This window comes from Prionailurus viverrinus, chromosome D3, assembly GCF_022837055.1.
Source record: "Prionailurus viverrinus isolate Anna chromosome D3, UM_Priviv_1.0, whole genome shotgun sequence".
NCBI lineage: Eukaryota > Metazoa > Chordata > Mammalia > Carnivora > Felidae > Prionailurus > Prionailurus viverrinus.
The window spans coordinates 48036750-48057851 of record NC_062572.1 but is presented as its reverse complement, the minus strand read 5'-3'; the positions used below and the strand labels follow the sequence as shown (position 1 = coordinate 48057851).

Genomic DNA, 21102 nt, shown 5'->3' with positions numbered 1-21102 from the left:
ATCTCCTCATCATTTCCTGTTACCGTAAGTAACAGGGGAAAGGTTACTTGGACCTTCTCCACAGTTCTTCCACATTTTGCTCCTTTGTACTATTTGTTCACAAGATCGTTTTCAAAGGTCATATAAAAATAAGTTGATCAGGATAGCGTTAAGAATTGTTGGCATGTTTACATTGTTAACTTTATGACCTCTTCTTTTAGCCTTTTAATAGGGGTAAAATTCAAAAAGTAGGGTGGAATTAACGAGCCTCTTAATTCTGAATTTTTGAAGACTACTTTATTAAGGTATGACTGGCATACAAAGAACTGTACATATTTAAAGTATGAAACTTGATAGAAATGTTGTAAAGTCACGTTAACCCAGTCACAGCCATTGGCTGCCATGCTATTTGGATGAGAGAGAGAGAGATTAGGATTGTGAAGTGAAAGGAGATTGTGTCCTAATGTGAACAGAGCTTTAAAGATCTAGGCCTGTGGAGATCACATTAAAACATGCTATTAATATGCTGTTTTCATTGAGAAAATAATCAGGCAGAGTTTCTACTTTAAATGCTTATCTGTAGGCTAAAGAATTTATCTTGTAAAATAGTCTTTTTTTCAAAGTGTTATTCTCATAGTTTCTCAATAAAATGTAATTCTCAAGTAAGCCACCAGAGTCCTTTTGTAACTAGGTGGGAATAAACAAAGGCACAAATATTCCTTTTCTCATTATTCGATGATACGGATTTTCCTAGTTACCCATCAGAAGTTCAGTAAATAACATAAGGCTATTTCATAAATTCCCTTACCCTGATTTTCAGAGGTTGATGAAGTATCCTGAAAATTTAGGGTGGCTTTACTTACAATACAGAAACACTTGTGTTTGTAGGGGGAAAACACAGTGGGAAATTAAAAAGATGGTGAAAGGCTAACTTTGTCTAGAATCTAGTTTGTGTATGTTGTTAAAATAAATGTCTTTTGCTTCATTTGGAAATATGTCTGTAGAAAAATCAACTAGTTTAGCTTCTGCGTTGTTTTGTTTTCCAGTGGCATTGAAGTGAGAGACCAGGACCAGAATATAGTTCATACATCCAGCATGATAGATCTTTGGCTTAACAGGTTTTGTGTGCTTGTTTGGGCTTTGTTTTATTTTTGTTGTGGTAAAGTATGTGTAATATAAAATTTGCCATTTTTACCATTTTTCAGTACACAGTTCGGTGGCCTTGAGCACGTGGAGCACAGTCACACTGTTGCACAGCCATTACCCACCCTCCCCCGCCCGAATTCATCCTTCCAAACCGAAACTGAAACTCCCAACTCTACCCATGAAAGACTAACTCCCTATCTCCCTCCTTGTGTGTGTGTGTGTTGTTGTTTTTTTTAAATGTTTATTTATTTCTGAGACAAAGAGACAGAGCATGAGAGGGGGAGGGGCAGAGAGAGAGGGAGACACAGAATCTGAAACAGGGTTCCGGCTCTGAGCTGTCAGCACAGAGCCTGATGCGGGGCTCAAACTCACAAACCGTGAGATCATGACCTGAGCCAAAGTCAGGTCGCTCAACCGACTGAGCCACCCAGGCGCCCCTGTGTATTTTTTTTTTAAAGCATGAGGATCATTGCCTTATGCTATTATAAGATATCTCAGTAACCACCACAGTGCAAGCATTAAGCACTGTCTCCAAGTGCTTTATGCTTTCCATTAAGACATTACTATGTTGCCCATTAACATTGGATGACAGATAAGGTCTGGTTTATTTGATATTTATATGTATGGGCAAAATTGAAAACCTGAAGTTTTAAGATTGAGATTTAAGATCTCAGAAGTGCTAAGATCTACCACTGATATATTACTACTGGGAGATTTGAAAATTACTTCTATGGGCAGGCTTTACCTTGATCGGTAAACCTCCACAGTGGCTTTGGTGTTTTTAGGTATTTAGCTAAACATGTTTGAATTTTTGTTTTTTTAATGTTTGTTTATTTTTTGAGAGAGAGAGCAAGCTGGAGAGGGGCAGAGAGAGGGAGAGAGAAATCCCAAGCAGGCTCTGCACTGTCAGCTCAGAGTCCTATGTGGGGCTCAAACTCATGAATTGTGAGATCACGACCTGAGCTGAAACCAAGAGTAGGATACCTAACCGATTGAGCCACCCAAGTGCCCCAACATGTTTGAATTTAAATATATCTATAACTATGGGTCTACATATGAAATGATGCTATCCTAGAGACAGATTGGTGTGACTAATGCTATGAATGCAGTCTATTAAGACTAACTCCCTATTTAGAGGCAACTGGGTGGCTCAGTCATTTGCGTGTCTGACTCTTGGTTTTGGCTCAGGTCATGATCTCATGGTTCCTGGAAGTGAGCCCCCTCCTCAGGCTCCTGGGCCGTCAGCACAGAGCCTGCTTGGGATTCTCTCTCCCTCTCTCTGCCCTTCCCCTGCTCACATGCATACACATGCTCTCTCTCTCTCAAAAAAAAAAGTAAATAAACTTAAAAAAAAAAAAAAAGACTCCCTTTTGCCAATTAGGTAATTATTTCATACTATGTATATTAGACATGTCTCTGTTTATAGTATTCGAAGTAATGAGCTTTTGTTCTTAATTAAGCAGCTAGTTAGTTTTTACCACAGGGGCACTGTAAATCATGTTGTTGATCATGTTTCCTTCTCTCCCTTTGAAGCTAAAATGCTCAGAGAGAAGTTTGTGATCAACCCCTGGCCAGGTGTACAGACCCTCATGGCATGCATGGGGACGCTGCCTCATTTCCTTCTTCATTTTACATCCTCCTTGCCCTCCTGCCTGCCTTGCTTTTTCTTTATCTTAAATTGGTCAGCTGCCCTGGGGACTCGAGATTCACCTTCTTCTCAGTGCCTGCGGTCACTCCCTACTGCCACACCTTCCTGGTGCCTTGCACTCCCATCCTACTGAATGCCTCATTCCTGTCTGTATTGGGTCCTGCTCTTCCCTCTCCTTGGTAAAGTCCTCTCTTATAACTCTCCCCCCCACCCCCACCCTTACTTTTGTCAACTTTGAGCTCCATCAGCAGTCACAGTCCTTTCTAGACACCCTGTCCTTTTGGCCTGCTGTTCCCATTCAGACTTCTGTTATGGTACCTAGAAAACTTTACCAAATTCAGATGTTCACAAAATAGTCCACCTCTACTAGACCCTGGGCAGGGACCAGATCATACTGTTCTTTGACTCCACGCTGCCTGCACTTGGTAAGGGGAGAGGGGGAATGAATTAACCAGTGTCATATACCATGAATGAGCCAGTAATTCTGTAAGAATTGAAAAATGACCATTGGACTAAACAGTATTGAGGTAATTGGTGACCTTTGTCAGAGCCCTCCAGGGGAAAGGTGGGGATAGCCTGGTTGTATTAGGGAGGGAGGTTGGGAAGAAGGGCTGGGGGAGGGGAGAGGTAGAAGAACCAGGAGAAAGGAGTAGAAAGGCAGGCTGGGAGGGGGCAAAGAGGGCATGAGGTTGTACCTCTTGCCACAGAGGACAAGGGTCTGTACTCTCTGTCATTTGGTGGTATATCCCTGGGAGGTAACCCCGGTGGCCCCGTAGTATGGATGAAGGGAGTAGGTCTTCAGCTTATATTCACCAAGTTGAAGTCTTGTTTTAGAAAAAGTTTCTTTGCCTCAGAGGAGCTCTTAACTGTGTTACCTCTTTGGTGTTTACTGCACATGTGTGCTTTTTGTTAGGAATTTTCTTTTTAGGTGGACAAGTCCCTGTCTTATGATTTGTAGCCCTTAAACAGCAAATACATTGTGCTGTTCATAGTGCCATTTAATAAATGCCTGAGGTTTTTTTGCTTCAGTGCTTTTTGGTTTTCATGACATCTAAATTATAAAGTACTAATGCATCTTAAATAATACTAACCAATTCAGATAAAACTATTTTGTCTGACTCTTCAGAATCTTAATTTTTTTCATATGAAACAAATTTGAAAATGTAGGTGTGAGAAAACCACTCCTGTTTCACCACCTAACACCACTGTCATCATCTCTGATTCAGGATTTGTTCAGACAGCTTCCTCTCACCAACACTCTTACCTCTACCTGAGTGCCGTTTTCTTTTTTTAAAGATTTACCTGAGGCACCACCTCTCCTACGTCGTCTTTCCTGATACCCATCAACCTAGCCGAGAAAATTGATTCCCTTACCTCACTGTGCCCTAGACAGACTTCTGTTATTTTACTGCTCTGGTCTGTATGTACATCTGAACCAGACTGGCCTCTCCTTAGGAAGGAGTAAAGTTATTTTTTTGCTCTATATTTTAGAGTTGCAGAACGATACCTTGATTATTTTTGTCTTTTGTATTTTGTTAAAAGCATTTTTCTGTTTTATTAAGTTGTATGTGTAAATGTGATTTTAACAACTAATTTCATCTGATGGCGGCTGTCCTTTCTTTGTTACTGGCTATTCAGGTTGTCTTTAATTTTTTTGAATACAAGGTTGTGTGACTGCCTGACAAAATTGACAGTGAAAAATATGTCTCTTTGAATTTATTATTAAAATATCTGTTTCTTTGTTATAACGTCTATGACTTGAACAAAGTATATTTTCAGAAATTCCAGTAAAATTATATTTACAGAAAATAAAAATTGCTGACATTGAAAGACATTCTCCAAGTAACTTAACACCATTCAGAGGGGCCAGGGTTCAGAGTTCAAGATGTGTTGTCCAACCTGCAATTGTACTTGTCCAACATTTGTTACTATGGTGTTTCCTGGTTTGTAATGGTTCCAACTTACGATTTTCCAGCTTTATGATGGTGTGAAAGTGATATGTATTCAGTAGAAACCATACTTCAGGGTTTGAATTTGGATCATTTCTGGGACTAGTGCTGGGCAGTGGCAGTGAGCCTTGGCTCCCGGTAGGCCAGTAAGACAAGCATTCTGCATCCAGACAACCATTTTGTTTTTCAGTATAACATTCAATAGATTATATGAGATGTTCAACACTTTATTATAAAATAGGCTTTGTGTCAGATGATTTTGCCCAAATAATGTAAGTGACCGAGCATATTTAAGGTAGGCTAGGCTAAGCTGTGATGTTGAGGAGGTTAGGTGTATTACATGCATTTTTAACTTAATATTTTATTTATTATTTGTTTATTTTAGGGAGCACCAGGTGGGAGAGGGGCAGAGGGAGAGAGAGAGAAAGAGAGGATCTTAAGCAGGCTCCATGCTCAGTGAAGCCCAATGCAGGGCTCGATCACAGGATCCTGCGATCATGACCTGAGCTGAAATCAAGAGTCAGACACTCAACCAACTGAGCCACCCAGGTGCCCCATAAATTAATTAATTATTTTAACATTTATTTATTTATTTTGAGAGAGAGACAGTATGTGCACAAGCAGTGCGGGTTGGAGAGACGGGGGAGATAGAGAATCTGAAGTAGTCTCCAGGCTCAGAGCTGTCAGCACAGAACCCGACATGGGGCTCGAACTCCTTCAATTGTGAGATCATGACCTGACCCAAAGTTGGACCCCTAACTGACTGAACCACCCAGGTGCCCTGACCTAATATTTTGAACTTGATGAGTTTATTGGGACGTAACCCCATTGTAAGTCAAAGAAGATCTATAATCAACCGAATGTGATAAAAATAAGGTTCCTTGATGTTGGCTAAGTTATAGAATGCAGCAGAGGGAAAAGAAAGTGCTAAAAAATTTGATTTCCTGAACAGTTTAGCTGTAACACAAACTAAGCAGATGGTCAGTAAATTTAAGGAAGTTTAAGGAAGTTTGCTTGAATGTGTGTAAGAGTTCTGCCCTAGAGCTGAGGACAGTTGAGTGTATGTATAGTCATCTGCTTAGGAAGGGAATTTAGAAAGTTACCTTGAATTTGTATTTCAGTAGAAACACAGGCACAATTTAAAGTTTTTTGTAGATTGCTACTTTCAGCTGAAGTATATAGAGCAATAAATGAGTCGGAGGACTTAAGTTCAAATGCTGGTTCACCTAACTCAAAAGCCATGAGACCATCAGCACACGTGTTAATAACCCCGTAGTCCTGCTTTACTGTCACCAAGGCACCCTGGAAATGCTAAAAGGAGATGAATAATGTGATCATGCCTGAAAACTATAATGTGTTGTATAAAAATAAGTTGTCTTCGTATTCTCAAACAGGCAGATGGCTCTACCCTGAATACATAGCCAATTAGGAACATGGTATTTCTATCCTAAAAATGCCTGCCTGATAATTGGATTGTATATGGACACTTTGAGCTTTAGCTCTTGAGGATTAAAATAATATCATACCAAAAGAAGTATTTTTTGAGGTATTTTAAGATTACCTTTTCTTCTGTGTCTACAGTATCAAAGGTAATTTAAACTTTCCCTGAGTACACCACTATAACTTTTTCCTTATACGTGAATTCTAAAAACTGAATTTTTTTTGCTTTGATGCTTTGAGAGGGAAGATAGAAATTTTGGGGGAGGGGGCCTTCCTGAATATGATTTCTTAAAGAATTGGATAGTCTTTGGAAATCTCTTGTAATGTCTAAAATCTGTTTAATTGTAAGTTTATAGTAGCCTGTATCTGTTTCATAAATCCACTTTAGCCTTATTGGGTGCAGGTTCCCTGAAATCCCTGAGGAGGTGGTTAATGGATGGATTGTTGAAGGACAAAGTAGGCTGCTTAAGTTTCAAAGCCTAATGCATTGAGGGAGATATCCATTGTTACTGCCACCTCGCACCCAAGTTCAGTTCATTGACTGCGAACCTGCTCTGCCACAGAGTCCGAGTCCGAGCGGTCCTTGAGCAGACTGGAGGCAGTGACGGCACGCTCCTCTGAAGAGGAAGGAGAGCACCTGGGCAGTAGAAAACCCAGAATGTCAGAGGGAAACGATTGTGGTGGTGGAGATGCTCTCTCCAATGGCATCAAAAAACACAGGTAGGACAGTCTTTAACAGTCACTATTGCTGGCTTTTTCTTATAAAATACTTATGGGTTCATAAAGAAAAGCATACCTTCTCTTTGTTTTTTCCCTGTCTGTGTTGGACACTTATATTGCCGTTATCACCTCAGAGAAAGGATTTAGCTTAAGTACTTTTGCTCATTTGAGAGAAGAACATCATCTGTAATTGTAGGAACAAAGCATAAAACGTGGTTTTGGCAACCATGGTTTCGGGGAACATAAATCCTTTAGTTGAAAATTCAGATAGGCTCTTCAGAATTGTCTATTGCAATTGATGCTGGGCTCCTTTTTCCTCATACATCTTTGATGACTCTGCCTCCCCGTGCTATTTTAGTTTCTCGCCATTTGATCTTCTTGTTGGTTTTAGTGAGAGTGGATGGTAATATTGCCTGCCTGTTGATACAATTCAGTTACATTTAAACAAAGCCTTTTATTAAGACCCAGGGTTTGTTGAACATATCCATTTTACACTGCCTAATAACATTAGTATCTTTTTATTCCCTTGATGATCTCTTCCTAGAGATTGCCCCAAAGTAATGAGAGGCAGCAGGCACTGGAGCTCTCAGGTTTCGGCACAAGTGGGCAGACACAGTGGCACATGTGCCTGCCGGTATTCATAAAATATTTTATCAAATTATGGGTTAAGGCTGTATCCTGGTGTCATTGTGAAATGCACACGGGGGTGGGGGGGGTAAGAAGTTATTAACGGTTAATTTCTACAAGATAGTTTCGTTTGTTTAATATGTGCAAGTTGTGTAACTCTGACTCCATTTCTGCGCCATGATTCTGGTCCTGATTGGTCTCAATTATTCTACTGGGGGGGGGGGGGGGGAATGTACATATCCCTTCTGATTTATGTGTATTTGCCCCTGGCTAACAAAAATAGTTTATACTCCTTTTGAAAACATCCAGTGAATTTTAGGTAATAAACTAATTGAAACCAGGATTTTCTTTTGTTTGGTTAGGGAATATCCTCTAAACATACTCACTGATGCAATTTACTATTGAAAATTATGTGGCCAGCAGTGCTTTCCTGATTGCCTTCAGTAGTTGCTGTCAACTCCTTTGGGAGTCCGGGGCTAAAAAAGTTCTGTATAGGACACGAAATACCTAACAGGACACTTGGCAGGCTTACCAGACATACATTATGACAGTCTGGTGAGAACACAGGTGAACTCTTACGAATAGCTGATACAGTTGTTCAAATATCCATCAGAATAAAATAGAAGGTTGCAGATAAATTCCAGGGTCACTTTGTGCTTAAATACTCTCATATCCTAGGGCTGGAGGCATTTCTCTGCTGCCTTTCAGAGTGCCAGTAGCCCTTTAGTATGTGTGCTGTAATCATAACAGTAGTTATTTTGCACTTGACAGAAATTTATTATACTGTATTTATATATTCTGTGTTATATCTTAGTCAAACCCAGAATGGTAAAGTGAGAAAGTTAAGGTGAAATTGTTCAAAAATGAAATCAGGGCAGGTCACTAAGAAAAACTTCAAAGGAATGCAGCTAGGTAGTGACCTCACTGGAAAAGTTAAACTGATAAATGAGCTGCAACTTACTAAGCCTGTAAGTGTAATAAAATATTCTTTAGTATTTAGGAGAAAAGAGGACAGTTTAGGAAATTGTCAGCAATCAGGTATGTAGGGAAAACATAACAGTTTCTATTTTAAAAAGTAATTGTTAGGAGTTTTTTGTTTTGTTTTTTAGCCTTTTGTCTTGAAGTTCCTCTCTAATCAAATAAAGAGAACCTATGCCACCAATAACTTAAAACTTTCATTTCAGATTAAGAAAGTAAATGTAGTATTCAGTGTTACCAAGTCCCTCTTGCCTGTGCCTTCAATTGCATTGTAAGTAATCTGTGTTTATAATGGGCAATTATTGTGGTAATAGGAAGAATAATTTGAATTAGTAGTAATTTTGGTGATGTTTTTAGAAAAGCAGAAGTAGGTGCTGTTGGAGGATCAGCCCAAAGTGACCCTGGAATTTATCTGCAGTCTTCTATTTTATTTTTAAAAGTCACGTGAAATTAGTATTTGACCTTGTCATATATTATATATTTCCTCTTCCCTCCATACCACCATTTACCTTCTAGGATATACACACTTAAATTTAGGAAGGAGGACATGGGAAGAATATAGATTGTAAAAATTTTTAAGGTGAGAAATTAATATTTTTAAATGGCAAAAGATAAGCCTTACAGTAATTCACATGGAAAGTATTAAATCATGGCCTAACTGATTTGCTGATAAACTAGAACAGGGGTTTTCAACTATTTAGCCATGGAACCACTTGTATAACAGATATTTAGTGTGGAAACTTAAAATCTCAACCACCTTCAGAGATTGTTGGGTCTCCCCTCAGAGGGGTCCTCTCCGCTCTTCTCCCCCGTCTCTAGCTTCAGTGGGAGACACCACATCTACTTCATGTCCTTATCCAACAAAAATATTTAAGCTCTATTTTCTGTAGTACGTGTTATAAACCATTACAAACTGTTTCTGTTCCTGTTTATTACATACATAGGGGCCTTGGAGGGTGTTTGCTACGTGGGAAGCACTCAGTGCAAATGACCTGCTTTAACTCTGTTCATTCCATTTTTCCTCAAAAACTGTGATTTACTTTGCCCTCAACCTCTACCCACTCGTTTTCCTTTTCCACCCAGTCATCGTAGGGTGACATTGTGGGGCACAGTTTGAAAATTTCCAGGTATAGGGCATATGTCATATTAATTAACTATAAAATAAGGTGTGCTAAACTAATTTCTATGATAATAAAAGTGTAGATACTGTGGATGTTTAATCTGTCCCATGTGATAATTGCCAACAAAATATTTAAAAAAAAAATTTTAATGTTTATTTATTTTTGAGAAAGAGTGTGAGCAGGGGGGAAGGGCAAAGGGAGAGGGAGACACAGAATCCAAAGCAGGCTCCAGGCTCCAGTGCTGTGCATGCTGTTGGGCTTTCAGGTTAGTTCTAGAGAAATGTCAACAAAATTAGGGTTTTACTTATGACCTAGAACCATAAATATTGCAGAGTTAGTGAGTATACAAAACAAATGCTCCATTTCAATGGCATTTTATTTTTTTCTCCGGAAAATATACTGAGTTGCTTTGTGGACAATTAGGCTACACCATGCTGTAGTTCGATTTATATTGATAGGGCTTCTTGACATCTTGGCTGTGTTTCACAGGAGCAGCTCTCTCGGACCTAATTTATGAAATTTATTCAGAGCTCTGATCTTTTAACTTGTTAGTGGTTTGCACCAAGTTGTTATATTTGATAAAGATGCTGATGATATTTATTTCATTACATCACTGGATATGGTATAAAAGATACTTAATGTAGAACAGATTAGTTAGAATGTGAAACATAGGATCCATGTTACAATTCTGTAAATTCTATTTGTAAATGTTATTTACTTCATTAATAGCATTAAATGATAAAAGGAGAAAAACATACAATCATTCTAATAAAGAAAAAACGTTCAATAAAATCAGTCATTCCTGATTAATAAATATCTTAGCAAATCACAAATATAAGAGAGAACTTCTTTAATCTTGTTAAAATTCACAAGAAACAAATTACTTAATGAGATAGTAAAGACAGTACTTAGAATATCAGGAATAATATAGGGATGCCTGCTGTCATCTTTGCTATTCAGCATTATTTGGAGGCCATACTCAGAGATAATACCATAGCCATGAAATTTAGAAATAAAACCAGGGTGCCTAGGTGGCTCAGTTAGTTAAGCGAGATCAGGTCATGATCTCGTGGTTCATGAGTTCAAGCCCCACGTCGGGCTCTGTGCTGACAGCTTAGAGCCTGGAGCCTGCTTTAGATTCTGTGTCTCCCTCTCTCTCTACCCCTCCCTTGCTCACACTCTCAAAAATAAAATAAAAACTAAAAAAAAATTTTAAAAAACCATAAGTATCTACCGGCAAATTGTTCAAGTTGGTAAAGAAGTTTGGCAGGGTTGCTTTTATACACAATCAACTGTTTACATTTCTGTGCACCATCAACACACTAGCTTAACTGGGGAAGGGGGCATACTGAGAGTACCTATTATAAAGTTACATACCTAGGAATAAATCTTAGCAAAAAATGTAATATTAAACTTACTGAAAGACCTAAAACTTATTGAGATGGCAAATACATTGTCAGAGAGACATTTTTGCCAAATTGATCTGCAAGATTCAGTGTAGTTTTAATTAAAATCTCAATGCCCTTTTCCTTGGAAGTTGAAACACGAATTCTGAAATATGTATTTAAGCCCATAGGGCTTTGAAGAGACAAGATACTGCTCAAGAACCAGGTTGAGGGAAAGGAAAGCATTTTCTTTATCAAATGTGAAGACTGATTATAAGTCTTTAGTGCAGAAGTTTCATGGAGGCAGACCTGGAGAATGGAACTAGAAGGTCGCAAGACCTGGGGCGCCTGGGTGGCTCAGTCGGTTGAGTGTCCGACTTTGGCTCAGGTCATGATCTTGCAGTCTGTGAGTTCGAGCCCCGTGTCAGGCTCTGTGCTGACAGCTCAGAGCCTGGAGCCTGCTTCGGATTCTGTGTCTCCCTCTCTCTCTCTCTCTCTGCCCCTCTCCTGCTCATGCTCTGTCTCTCTCTGTCAAAAATAAACAAACATTAAAAAAAAAAAATTTAGAAGGTCCCAAGACCCACAGATCTAGGAAACCTGGTATATACAGCAGAGCTAGCCTAGCAGATCAGTGAGGGGAAGAATGGGTTGTTAGGTAAATGGTACTGAGTTAGTCATTTAATGTGGGTCCTCCAAAACAAAAAGGAAATGGATCCTTATTTCATATACACAAGTATAAATTCTAGATGAACCAAACACTTGTGAAAGAGAAAAACTTAAAGACTTTTAGAAGGAAATATAAAGTATCTAACAGTTTTAAAATAGGGAAGAATTTCTTACAACAGAAATGTGATAGGGACTAAGTTTATATCTGATTCTAGTTAATGTACTTGTATTTATACTGATGTATTTACTTGAATAAAGCCTTCTATTCTCCAGTAAATGTGGCTAAGAGTCTCAAAGGTTTATTTTGCTGAAATGGCAGATTAGGACTCCTGATGATGGCCTAGTTTACCCTTTATTTATCCTTCGTGACTTCTTTAGAATTGAATTATTACTAGCCAAATAACAGCAGTCTTCTGTTCGTGAAGAAGTCATACAAAGAATATGTTGTCAAGTTGAAGAAATTAAGGATACAGGGTAAGACAATAACTTTCAAGAAGTAAGATTATAGTGAGAAAATGTTAGTCATGAAAATTATTCGACTTTGAATACATCTAATCACTAGAACAAAACCACCTTGGTTTTGAAATCTCACTGCAGATATGGGACAAATGATCTGGTTTCAGACTTGATCAGGTCCGGGCAGAGTTGCTAACCAGTTCCCCCTCCCAGATGTCCTCTGTTGCCCTGGGCAGAAAAAAAAATACTCTTGTCTGTCAGAAAATGTTTGGGGTAATTCCCTGTTGTCATGTCGTGACCAGGGTCACGTTAGCAGGAGTCCAGATACATGTCTGAATTTTAAAGACCCAAGAGTCCTGGGAGAAGAACAAGAGCCTGGCCGGAATTCCCAAGATTTGTGGTAGGGCCGGAGGGACCAGTGGTTTTAAGGACACCGTGAATCTGCACTCTCAGCCTTCTCTTTGCCCCAGAATACTTATTTGCTCTGGAAAGTAGAGGGCTTTAATGTTGTTTTTTGGGTTTTTTTAAGAAAAATTTAAAAATAGTATTACTAAAACGCACAGCTCTACTGTGGGGCCTACCTTTTTAACCAGTTGGACACATGGCTGTCTCAGAAACCTGAGAGAGAAGAGTGCTAGAGATGGAGAACAGTGAGAAGCTCCAGGAGAAGCAGCAGAGAAAGAGGATGCTTGACACTCCAGGAGATGCAGAGGTTGGGGCCAGGGTGCCGCAGAGTGCAAAGGAGGTAGACAGCTGGCGGTCCTGAAACCCCCCATCGGGGGGCAGTGGAGATCGGACACCTGGGACAGATTGGCAGGTTGGATGCCAGCAGGCCACTCTGATTACATGTGACACCCACCTCTCCCACAAAAAACATGATTGGAGATTTCTGGACCAGTAGGAGCTTGGCAGGTGAGGGCTGAGCACCCAACATAAAGTGTTCAAATGCAAAAAGCTCATCTAGGACTAACAAGCTGTTGGGCCACAGTAGTATATTAGAAAGGAAAAGGCGCAGACAGGAGTCTAGACTCGTGATAATTACCTTCACAAAACCAGGTTGACTTGCCAAAGTTATTCCCAGAACTTACTCTAGAAAACCTGAGACCTCTTTTCACAGAATTCACCTCTTCCCACCCTGGTTTAAAAAGCAGATAGAGGAGTTGCTCTTTTTTTTCTTTTTTTTAAATATAATTTATTGTCAAGTTGGCTAACATACAGAGTATATAGTGTGCTCTTGGTTTCGGGAGTAGATTCCCATGATTCATCACTTATACCCAAGACCCAGTGCTCATCCCAATAAGCACCCTCCTCAGTGCCCATCACCCATTTCTCCCTCCCCTGCCCCCAGCACCCTCCATCAACCCTCAGTTTGTTCTCTGTATTTAAGGGTCTCTTATGGTTTGACTCCCTCTCTGTAACTATTTTCCCCCTTCCCTTCACCCATGGTCTTCTGTTAAGTTTCTCAAGATCCACATGAGTTGAGAACATGATATCTGTCTTTCTCTGACTTGTTTCATTTAGCATAATACCCTCCAGTTCCATCCATGTTGTTGCAAATGGCAGGATTTCATTCTTTCTCGTTGCCAAGTAGTATTCCATTGTGTGTGTGTGTGTGTGTGTGTGTGTGTGTGTGTGTGTGTGTGTGTGCGCGCGCGCGCGCGCGCACATGTGCATACACGCACACCATACCTTCTTTATCCATTCATCAGTTGATGGACATTTGGGCTCTTTCCATAATTTCCATAATTTGTCTATTGTTGATAGTGCTGCTATAAACATTGGGGTACATGTGCCCCTATGAATCAGCATGAGGGCTGCTCTTTTTAAAGCAGGGGCTGAGGTTCAGAGGCCCACAGGTTCACCTCCTTAGCTCACCCAGACCCCTGAAACACCTTTTTTGGGCTTGGGACATTTTAAAACGCTGTTAGAAAAACACAGAATCTTTCCAGTGGTAGCATTCTATAAGCAAACAGTGGTGGCATACACTTTTACCTGACTCTGAGGGCTCATTCGAATTTATTCTAGATCAGTGATTTTTGTGGGCTGATGAGAACAGTTTTCTAGGGCAGCCGTAATCTGCAAAGCTGTGCTCGAGTGAACAAAATAACAAAGAGCTAACGATTTGTGTTGTTTGCCTTGGAGACGAACAGAAGTAAAGAGTATGTTTTCAGGCATATAATCCCATTTTAGGAACTTTATTATGGAAGTTTTCAAACATACAAACAGTATCATATGATGAGCCATTCATACCCATCATTCATCTTCAACATTTATCATGTGCCTCACCTTGTTTCATCTAGAGACCTCCCACCTCTGATAATTTAAAAGATTATTTCTATTTTCATTTTTTTTAACCTTTATTTTATGTAGGCTCCACGCCCAACATGGGGCTTAAACTCACGACCCTGAGATCAAGAGTCACATGTTCTACTGACTGAGCCAGCCAAGTGCCCCTAAAAAATTATTTTAAAAATTAAATCAAAGATACAGTTTCATCATGAATTTATTATAACCCTTTAAAACATTGGGACCATTATTTTCTAAATCCGCAGTACCATTATGACACCTAAAATATAGTATCGTTAATTATCAAATATTTAGTGGTACTCAGTTTTTCTTGATTGTCTCATAAATGCTACTTAGTAATTAGATCTAAAATGTCATTGAATAATAAAAATTTGGAAGGTCCACATAACTGCATTTGGTTTACAGGTCTCCTAAATACGTTTTAATCTCTAGGTTTCTTCTCTTTCCCATTTTTTTGTCAGTTATTTATGGAAGAAATCTGGCCATTTGTCCTGTAGAATAATCCACAGTCTGGATATTGCTGTTTGCATTCCCATGGTGTCATTTAACATATTCTTTTACTCCTGAATTGCTCAGCCATATTTAGGATTGAATTATTTGGCACAAAATACTTCATAGGTACACATATCATAGGTGTACCTCCTGTTACATCCATTGGGAGCACATGCTGTCTGGTTTTCCTACTTTTTATAACGTTGAGATTGATTCCTGGGGTGTCAGGCGTTCTCAGCCTGACACATCCATCATAAAGTTGTCCAACAGCCTTGAACCTAATGATTTTAGCAGGTGATGTTGATCAGTATCTCCATCCTTGTTTCATTAGGGGCTGCAAAAATGGTCCTATGACTTTTCTATCATTCCTCCTTCTTAGAACCCTTTGTAAAGAAAAAACTTCCCATTACCTCTTTTTAGAATATGTTGGTTCCCTAACATCCTCCAGAGGTAATGAATGAAAATACGGATTGGATTGCTTAACTCTATGTGGTTATTTTTCCCATCTTTTAAAAAATTTTTATAAAGTTTTTATTTATTTATTTTGAGAGAAACAGTGCACGGGAGGGGCAGAGAGAGAGGGAGAATCCCAAGCAGGCTGTGCACTGACAGTGATGCAGGGCTTGAACTCAACGAACCGCAACATCATGACTGAGCCGAAGTTGGAAGCCCAACTAACTGAGCCACTCAGGCACCACTTTTACCATCTTTGATCAGACGGAGCCCTTCTTTCTGTGTCCTTTTGACAGGTTTTTGCTTTGTTTTTTGTTTTGTTTTTAGGTATAATTTTAATAAAATCTAATTCTCTTTGATAGCTGCCTTGCTTTCTGATACAGAGATGTTTCAGGCTTATCTGCTATATTTTCGGCCCCAGACCTAGAGTCAGCTTTTTCTCTAAGGAGCCACATTTCATTTTTTGGGAAGTAATGTTTAGATGTAACAATCTCAGTGATAAGAATATTCATTACTGCTCTCTTGGCAGTTTTCAGTCCCTTTTATTGGAGAGAGGTGAACTCCTCCCCCTCCCCCTCCCCCCACCTTTTAAGGAAAAGTACTTCATGAGTTCATACCAATATATTTCCAGTTAAAATTTTGGATTATATGATTTTCCTCTGAATTCCTTTGGTTTTACTTGTATTTCATGGTTTCTAATGGCATTAATAGAATTACCTGTTAGCTTTATTCTAACATGTTGGTTTTGCACATGCATACACTCACAAACACTGTTACTAACAATATGGTTGCTGAAAAGAATTTCAGATTTCTTTTTAGTTCCTTTTAGTATATTCCATCTGGGATGTAGAGTCAGTGTTGTGTTTGAAGGTCACTTTATGGTTAAATTACTAACTTGTTGCACAGATAGGCTCATTTGTTTTGTTTGCTTTTAGGTTTTAGAGACTCCCTTTTGACTTGGTTTTTAAGTCAAAAATACAAAACTAGAAAGATCTAGTTTCCATTCTTTTCCCCCAGCAGTTTCCCTCCTCCTCTTAAGTGTAATCATTCTTAAAATGCTCTGATGATTTTATTTTTTTAACAATTATTTATTATTGAGAGACAGAGACAGAGCATGAGCATGGGATGGGCAGAGAGAGAGGGAGACACAGAATTTGAAGCAGGCTCCAGGCTCTGAGCTGTTAGCACAGAGCCCGACGTGGGGCTCGAACTCAAAAACCACAAGATCGTGACCTGAGCTGAAGTTGGATGCTTTACCGACTGACCCACCCAGGAGCCCCTGATGATTTTGTTTTTAATATAAGCAGTGTAAAGATATATTGATACTCCTTTTTAAATTATAAAAGATACTTAGTAACTTTCCTTTTTTTTTTTTTTTTCACTCAGCATGTGCTAATTCCAATTCTTTTGGTCTTATGCTCCTTGATATTAGGTAGTTGGGTTATTTTTTCTATAACACTTAAGAAATGCATATATGTATGTGCCTGCACATACATATTTAGAGATGATTCTCTTTAGAATTTTTAATTTGTGATACATTTATGTGCTTTAAAGTTCAGAAATAGGGTATATTATACAAATTTTAACTCTTTTTTTTCCAACGTTTTTTTTTTTATTTTTTTTATTTTTGGGACAGAGAGAGACAGAGCATGAACGGGGGAGGGGCAGAGAGAGAGGGAGACACAGAATCGGAAACAGGCTCCAGGCTCCGAGCCATCAGCCCAGAGCCTGACGCGGGGCTCGAACTCACGGACCGCAAGATCGTGACCTGGCTGAAGTCGGACGCTTAACCGACTGCGCCACCCAGGTGCCCCAAATTTTAACTCTTTTTAAGCTAGCCATGCCTCTTCCTTTCCCTCAATTGCAATCATTATTATTACATATAATGTTTTCTCATACAAATGATAGAAAATGCATATATACAGTTTTTGCCCTGCTTTTATTTTTTTATTTTTTTTTATTTTTTTTAATTTTTTTTTAACGTTTATTTATTTTTGAGACAGAGACAGTGTGAATGGGGGAAAGGTCAGAGAGAGAGGGAGACACAGAATCCGAAACAGTCTCCAAGCTCTGAGCTGTCAGCACAGAGCCTGACGCGGGGCTCGGCTCGAACTCACGGACTGCAAGATCATGACCTGAGCTGAAGTCGATGCTTAACCGACTAAGCCACCCAGGTGCCCCTGGCCCTGCTTTTAAATATATGTGTATATGTACACACACACACACACACACACACACACACATATACACACATACATATAATTATGCAGCAAATATATTTTGAGCCCCTATTCTATTCATGATGCCTAGGTTACAATAATGAACAAAGTCCTTATTCCTGTGGAGTGTCCCATTCTGAACTGAGGGAGGGTTAGAATCTTTTTTGTGTTTAAGATTGATTTGTATCTCTCTTTTCTGTGAATTGCTCATATCCTTTACCCATTTTTCTGTAGGAATGTTAAACTCACCAGTTTTCAGGGCTTTATAAAAGTGTCATTCGAGAAACCAGCTTTTAAATGCAACATGGGATCAAAATATGTTTTTCCAGGTTTGCTAAAGGGAAAGATAATTCTTAGAAAGAATTTTTAATTCTTAACATATAGTGGAAAAGACATTTATTAAAATGCTTTCATAAATGGCACTATTAATCCTGTTTTTGTTTCTGGACTTTGCACACATATGTATTTTTGCTCTTTAAAAAAACACGTAAGTGAATTAGAACAGTGTAGTAAGAGCTACCTGGGTTTGAATCCCGTATCTACCACTTTTCTGACCTAAGCAAGTAATAATGTTTTTGAAACTTCTTCATCTGTAAAATGGATATAATAATAGAGCCTACCTTATTGGCCTATTAATTAAAGACATAATCTATGCAAAACACTCATAGTGATTTTGGCTAATTAAAAGTCAGGTACTCTTGCAAGTAGAAAACTGATAAATCCTGGGTAAAAACGGGTAAATGGAATTATTTTCTTCCTTTCTTTTAACTTAAAAGGTCTTTGGCCGAGCTTAAGAAGTGTAAATTGTCCTTTGAAACTGAAACTGGGGAAAGAGGTAGCTGAAAGTGTTGCTCTTGGAATGACATTGTTACCTTTGGTAAATGTGAAGTAAGGAAAATTGTCCCCACATTTAACATCTCCTGTGGTTGATTTCCATTGTATTTTATAAGGATATTTCATAGTACGGTTAAATTGAAACATGGTTTTTCTTTCTTTTGCCAGTACAAAGGTGTGCCTGGCCTCCACAGAGCTGGTTGTAAACTTCAGTTGTCAGAAGGGTAAACAAGTGGTGACTGGAGGCTTAAAGCTCTGTTATTCATTCCTTGGTCCCTTGAGATTACTTTTCCCTTACACAGGCCCCATTACTTCTCCTTTTGATCCCTAGGCTTTTTGAATCTCATAGGTAAATATCCAATTTCTATTTGAAGTTTGTTTTATATACACTTATAATCCTCAGAATATCAAAAGGAAGAAGTTAAATATTTAATAAAATGGACATTCTTGCTTGGCATCTTGCTCTATTTAAAGATACACCCTCCACATGAACATAAGGTTTTAAATGTCTGGGAAATATCTTTCAGCGTAATTTAGGCTCTACCTTTTTCTGTTTACTCTGTCCATTTCTTTCTTTTTTTTTTTTTTTTTCAAGTTTATTTGAGAGAGAGAGAGAGGGAGAGAGACAGAATACCAAGCCGGCCACACTGTCAGCATAGAGCCCAATGTGGGGCTTGAACCCACAAACCATGAGATCATGACCTCAGCTGAGATCAAGAGTCAGACCTTGACTGAGGCCACTGAGCAACCCAGTGCCCTGCTTTTTTAAATTTTTTAAATTTTCTTTATTTAGAGACAGCTCAAGTCAGGGAGGGGGAAGGGAAAGAGGGGGAGAGAGAGAGAAAGAGAATCTCAAGCAGGCTCCATGCTGTCAGCACATTGCCCGACTTGGGGCTTGAACTCACAAAACCATGAGATCATGACCTGAGCCAAAACCTAGAGTCACCCAGGAGCCCTTCAGTCCATTTCTTAATTACAGTAATTCACTGATTAGGCATCTTGACTTCTGATGGCATAGGGGATTTGGTCTTTAAGAATACACTCAAGTATCTCTTTCCCATTGGAACTGTGCTAATTTAAATTTTGCCTAAAGGAGAAAACTGCCTCAGGGGACATACTGTTCTTCAGTATTGTTTGCTTTGCTTGTTAGTGTAGGAGGAATTTTCCTCTTTCAGAAAACACTATATATAATAAGGATTTGTAAGTTAAATGAAATCAGGAAGTGATTGTTTAAAAACAGTTTAACAGTTTGTTTGTTGCTTTGTGCCTTTAAATCTATAGAAAAATTTGGTTTTTATACAACTTTTTCAAAACCTTTTGACTGCATAAAATGTAATCTATCCTAATCGCGGAATATAACCTGCTGTTGAGTCATGTTGCTATAATACCATATTGAGCCAGGATTTGACACTTTAAGATGAAATTCCATGTTGCCGTTGAAAGTATTCTCAAAGCCAATTCCTTGTTAATACAGCAGTGACTCCCATTAATTACACATCCTGGTTCTTAACCAGGAAGCATTGTCACTGCATCTGACAAATGTGGAAAATATAAATAACTATAACCAGGAAAGCATACTGTTATGATGTAGGATGGAATGATAGTCTAAGCAGATAAAGGAATATGTGGTACAGCAGGGTACAGCCAGCTCTCAGAAGAGGTGAGAGAGAGAGCACAGTATCATACCAATGCTGAAGTAAAATAGTGTGCTTGCTGGACTATAGGAGAGCACGTTAGAGACCTCTAACCAGTCTCAGCAAAACAGGCTTCTGTAGATCATTAATAACCATAGATTCTTCAGGGTGTTGTTTTGCTTTTGTGCTTTGGCATTTTGAGTTTTTTAATACCTTAAGTATATTGCCACAAATTCTAGTAGGTTAAAGGTGTACCGGGATCCTAAGATGACTGAGAACCATCAGCTTAATGTGTTTTTTCTTCTGGGTGTGGTTCGGGCTCTGTGACTTAGTACAGCTATATGGCTTTGGTAAGCATTTAATCCGTCTACACACCAGCTGCTTCATCTCCAAGATGGGCAGTGCCCTATGAAAGTACAGTCCAGAGGCAAGATGCCTAGATCGTAGGCCTGTCAGTTTCTGAAGCTGCTAGCTGCCAAATGGATTATGTCAGCTACAAACCCAGTGCTCTTTACAGTATTGTGCATGATATTAATGGCTGCAAGTTACATTTAGATTATAAATTATTGTATATAAAGCACTTTTACAAACTCCGTAGTTTAAAAAAATTTTTTTTAACATTTATTCATTTTTGAGAGAGTGTGAGCAGAGGAGGGGCAGAGAGAGGGAGACACAGAATCCGAAGCAGTCTCCGGCTCCCTGCTGTCAACACAGAGCCAGGCATGGGGTTCAAACCCACGAACTGAGATCATGACCTGAGCCGAAGTCAGAGGCTTAACCAACTGAGCCACCCAGACGCCCCCAGACTCCATTGTTCTTGATTCTCAGAATACCTCTCAGTTATGGTTAAGGCAGGTATTCTTTTTAAAAAAAATTTTTTAATGTTTATTTTTGAGAGAGAGCGAGAGAGCATGCGAGCACGAGTGGGGGAGAGGCAGAGAGAGAGGGACAGAACCACAAGCAGACTCCAGGCTCAGAGCTGTCAGCACAGAGCCCGATGTATGGCACGAACCGCGAGATCATAACCTGAGCCGAGGTCTGGCGGCTT

General features: G+C 39.2%; 1 protein-coding gene across 11 annotated transcripts in view; it reads left to right on the top strand.

The window, feature by feature from the left end:
• Nucleotides 1-21102, top strand: part of OSBPL1A (oxysterol binding protein like 1A) — a 245337-nt gene that overhangs the window by 155443 nt on the left and 68792 nt on the right. For 10 of the 11 annotated variants that reach the window (XM_047828148.1, XM_047828145.1, XM_047828146.1 and 7 more), the window contains one exon: nucleotides 6726-6882. The exons of the other annotated variant lie outside the window; for it this stretch is intronic. In XM_047828148.1, coding sequence (XP_047684104.1) covers nucleotides 6726-6882 — 157 coding nt within the window. The remainder of the gene's footprint in view (nucleotides 1-6725; nucleotides 6883-21102) is intronic. 11 annotated transcript variants of the gene reach the window in all.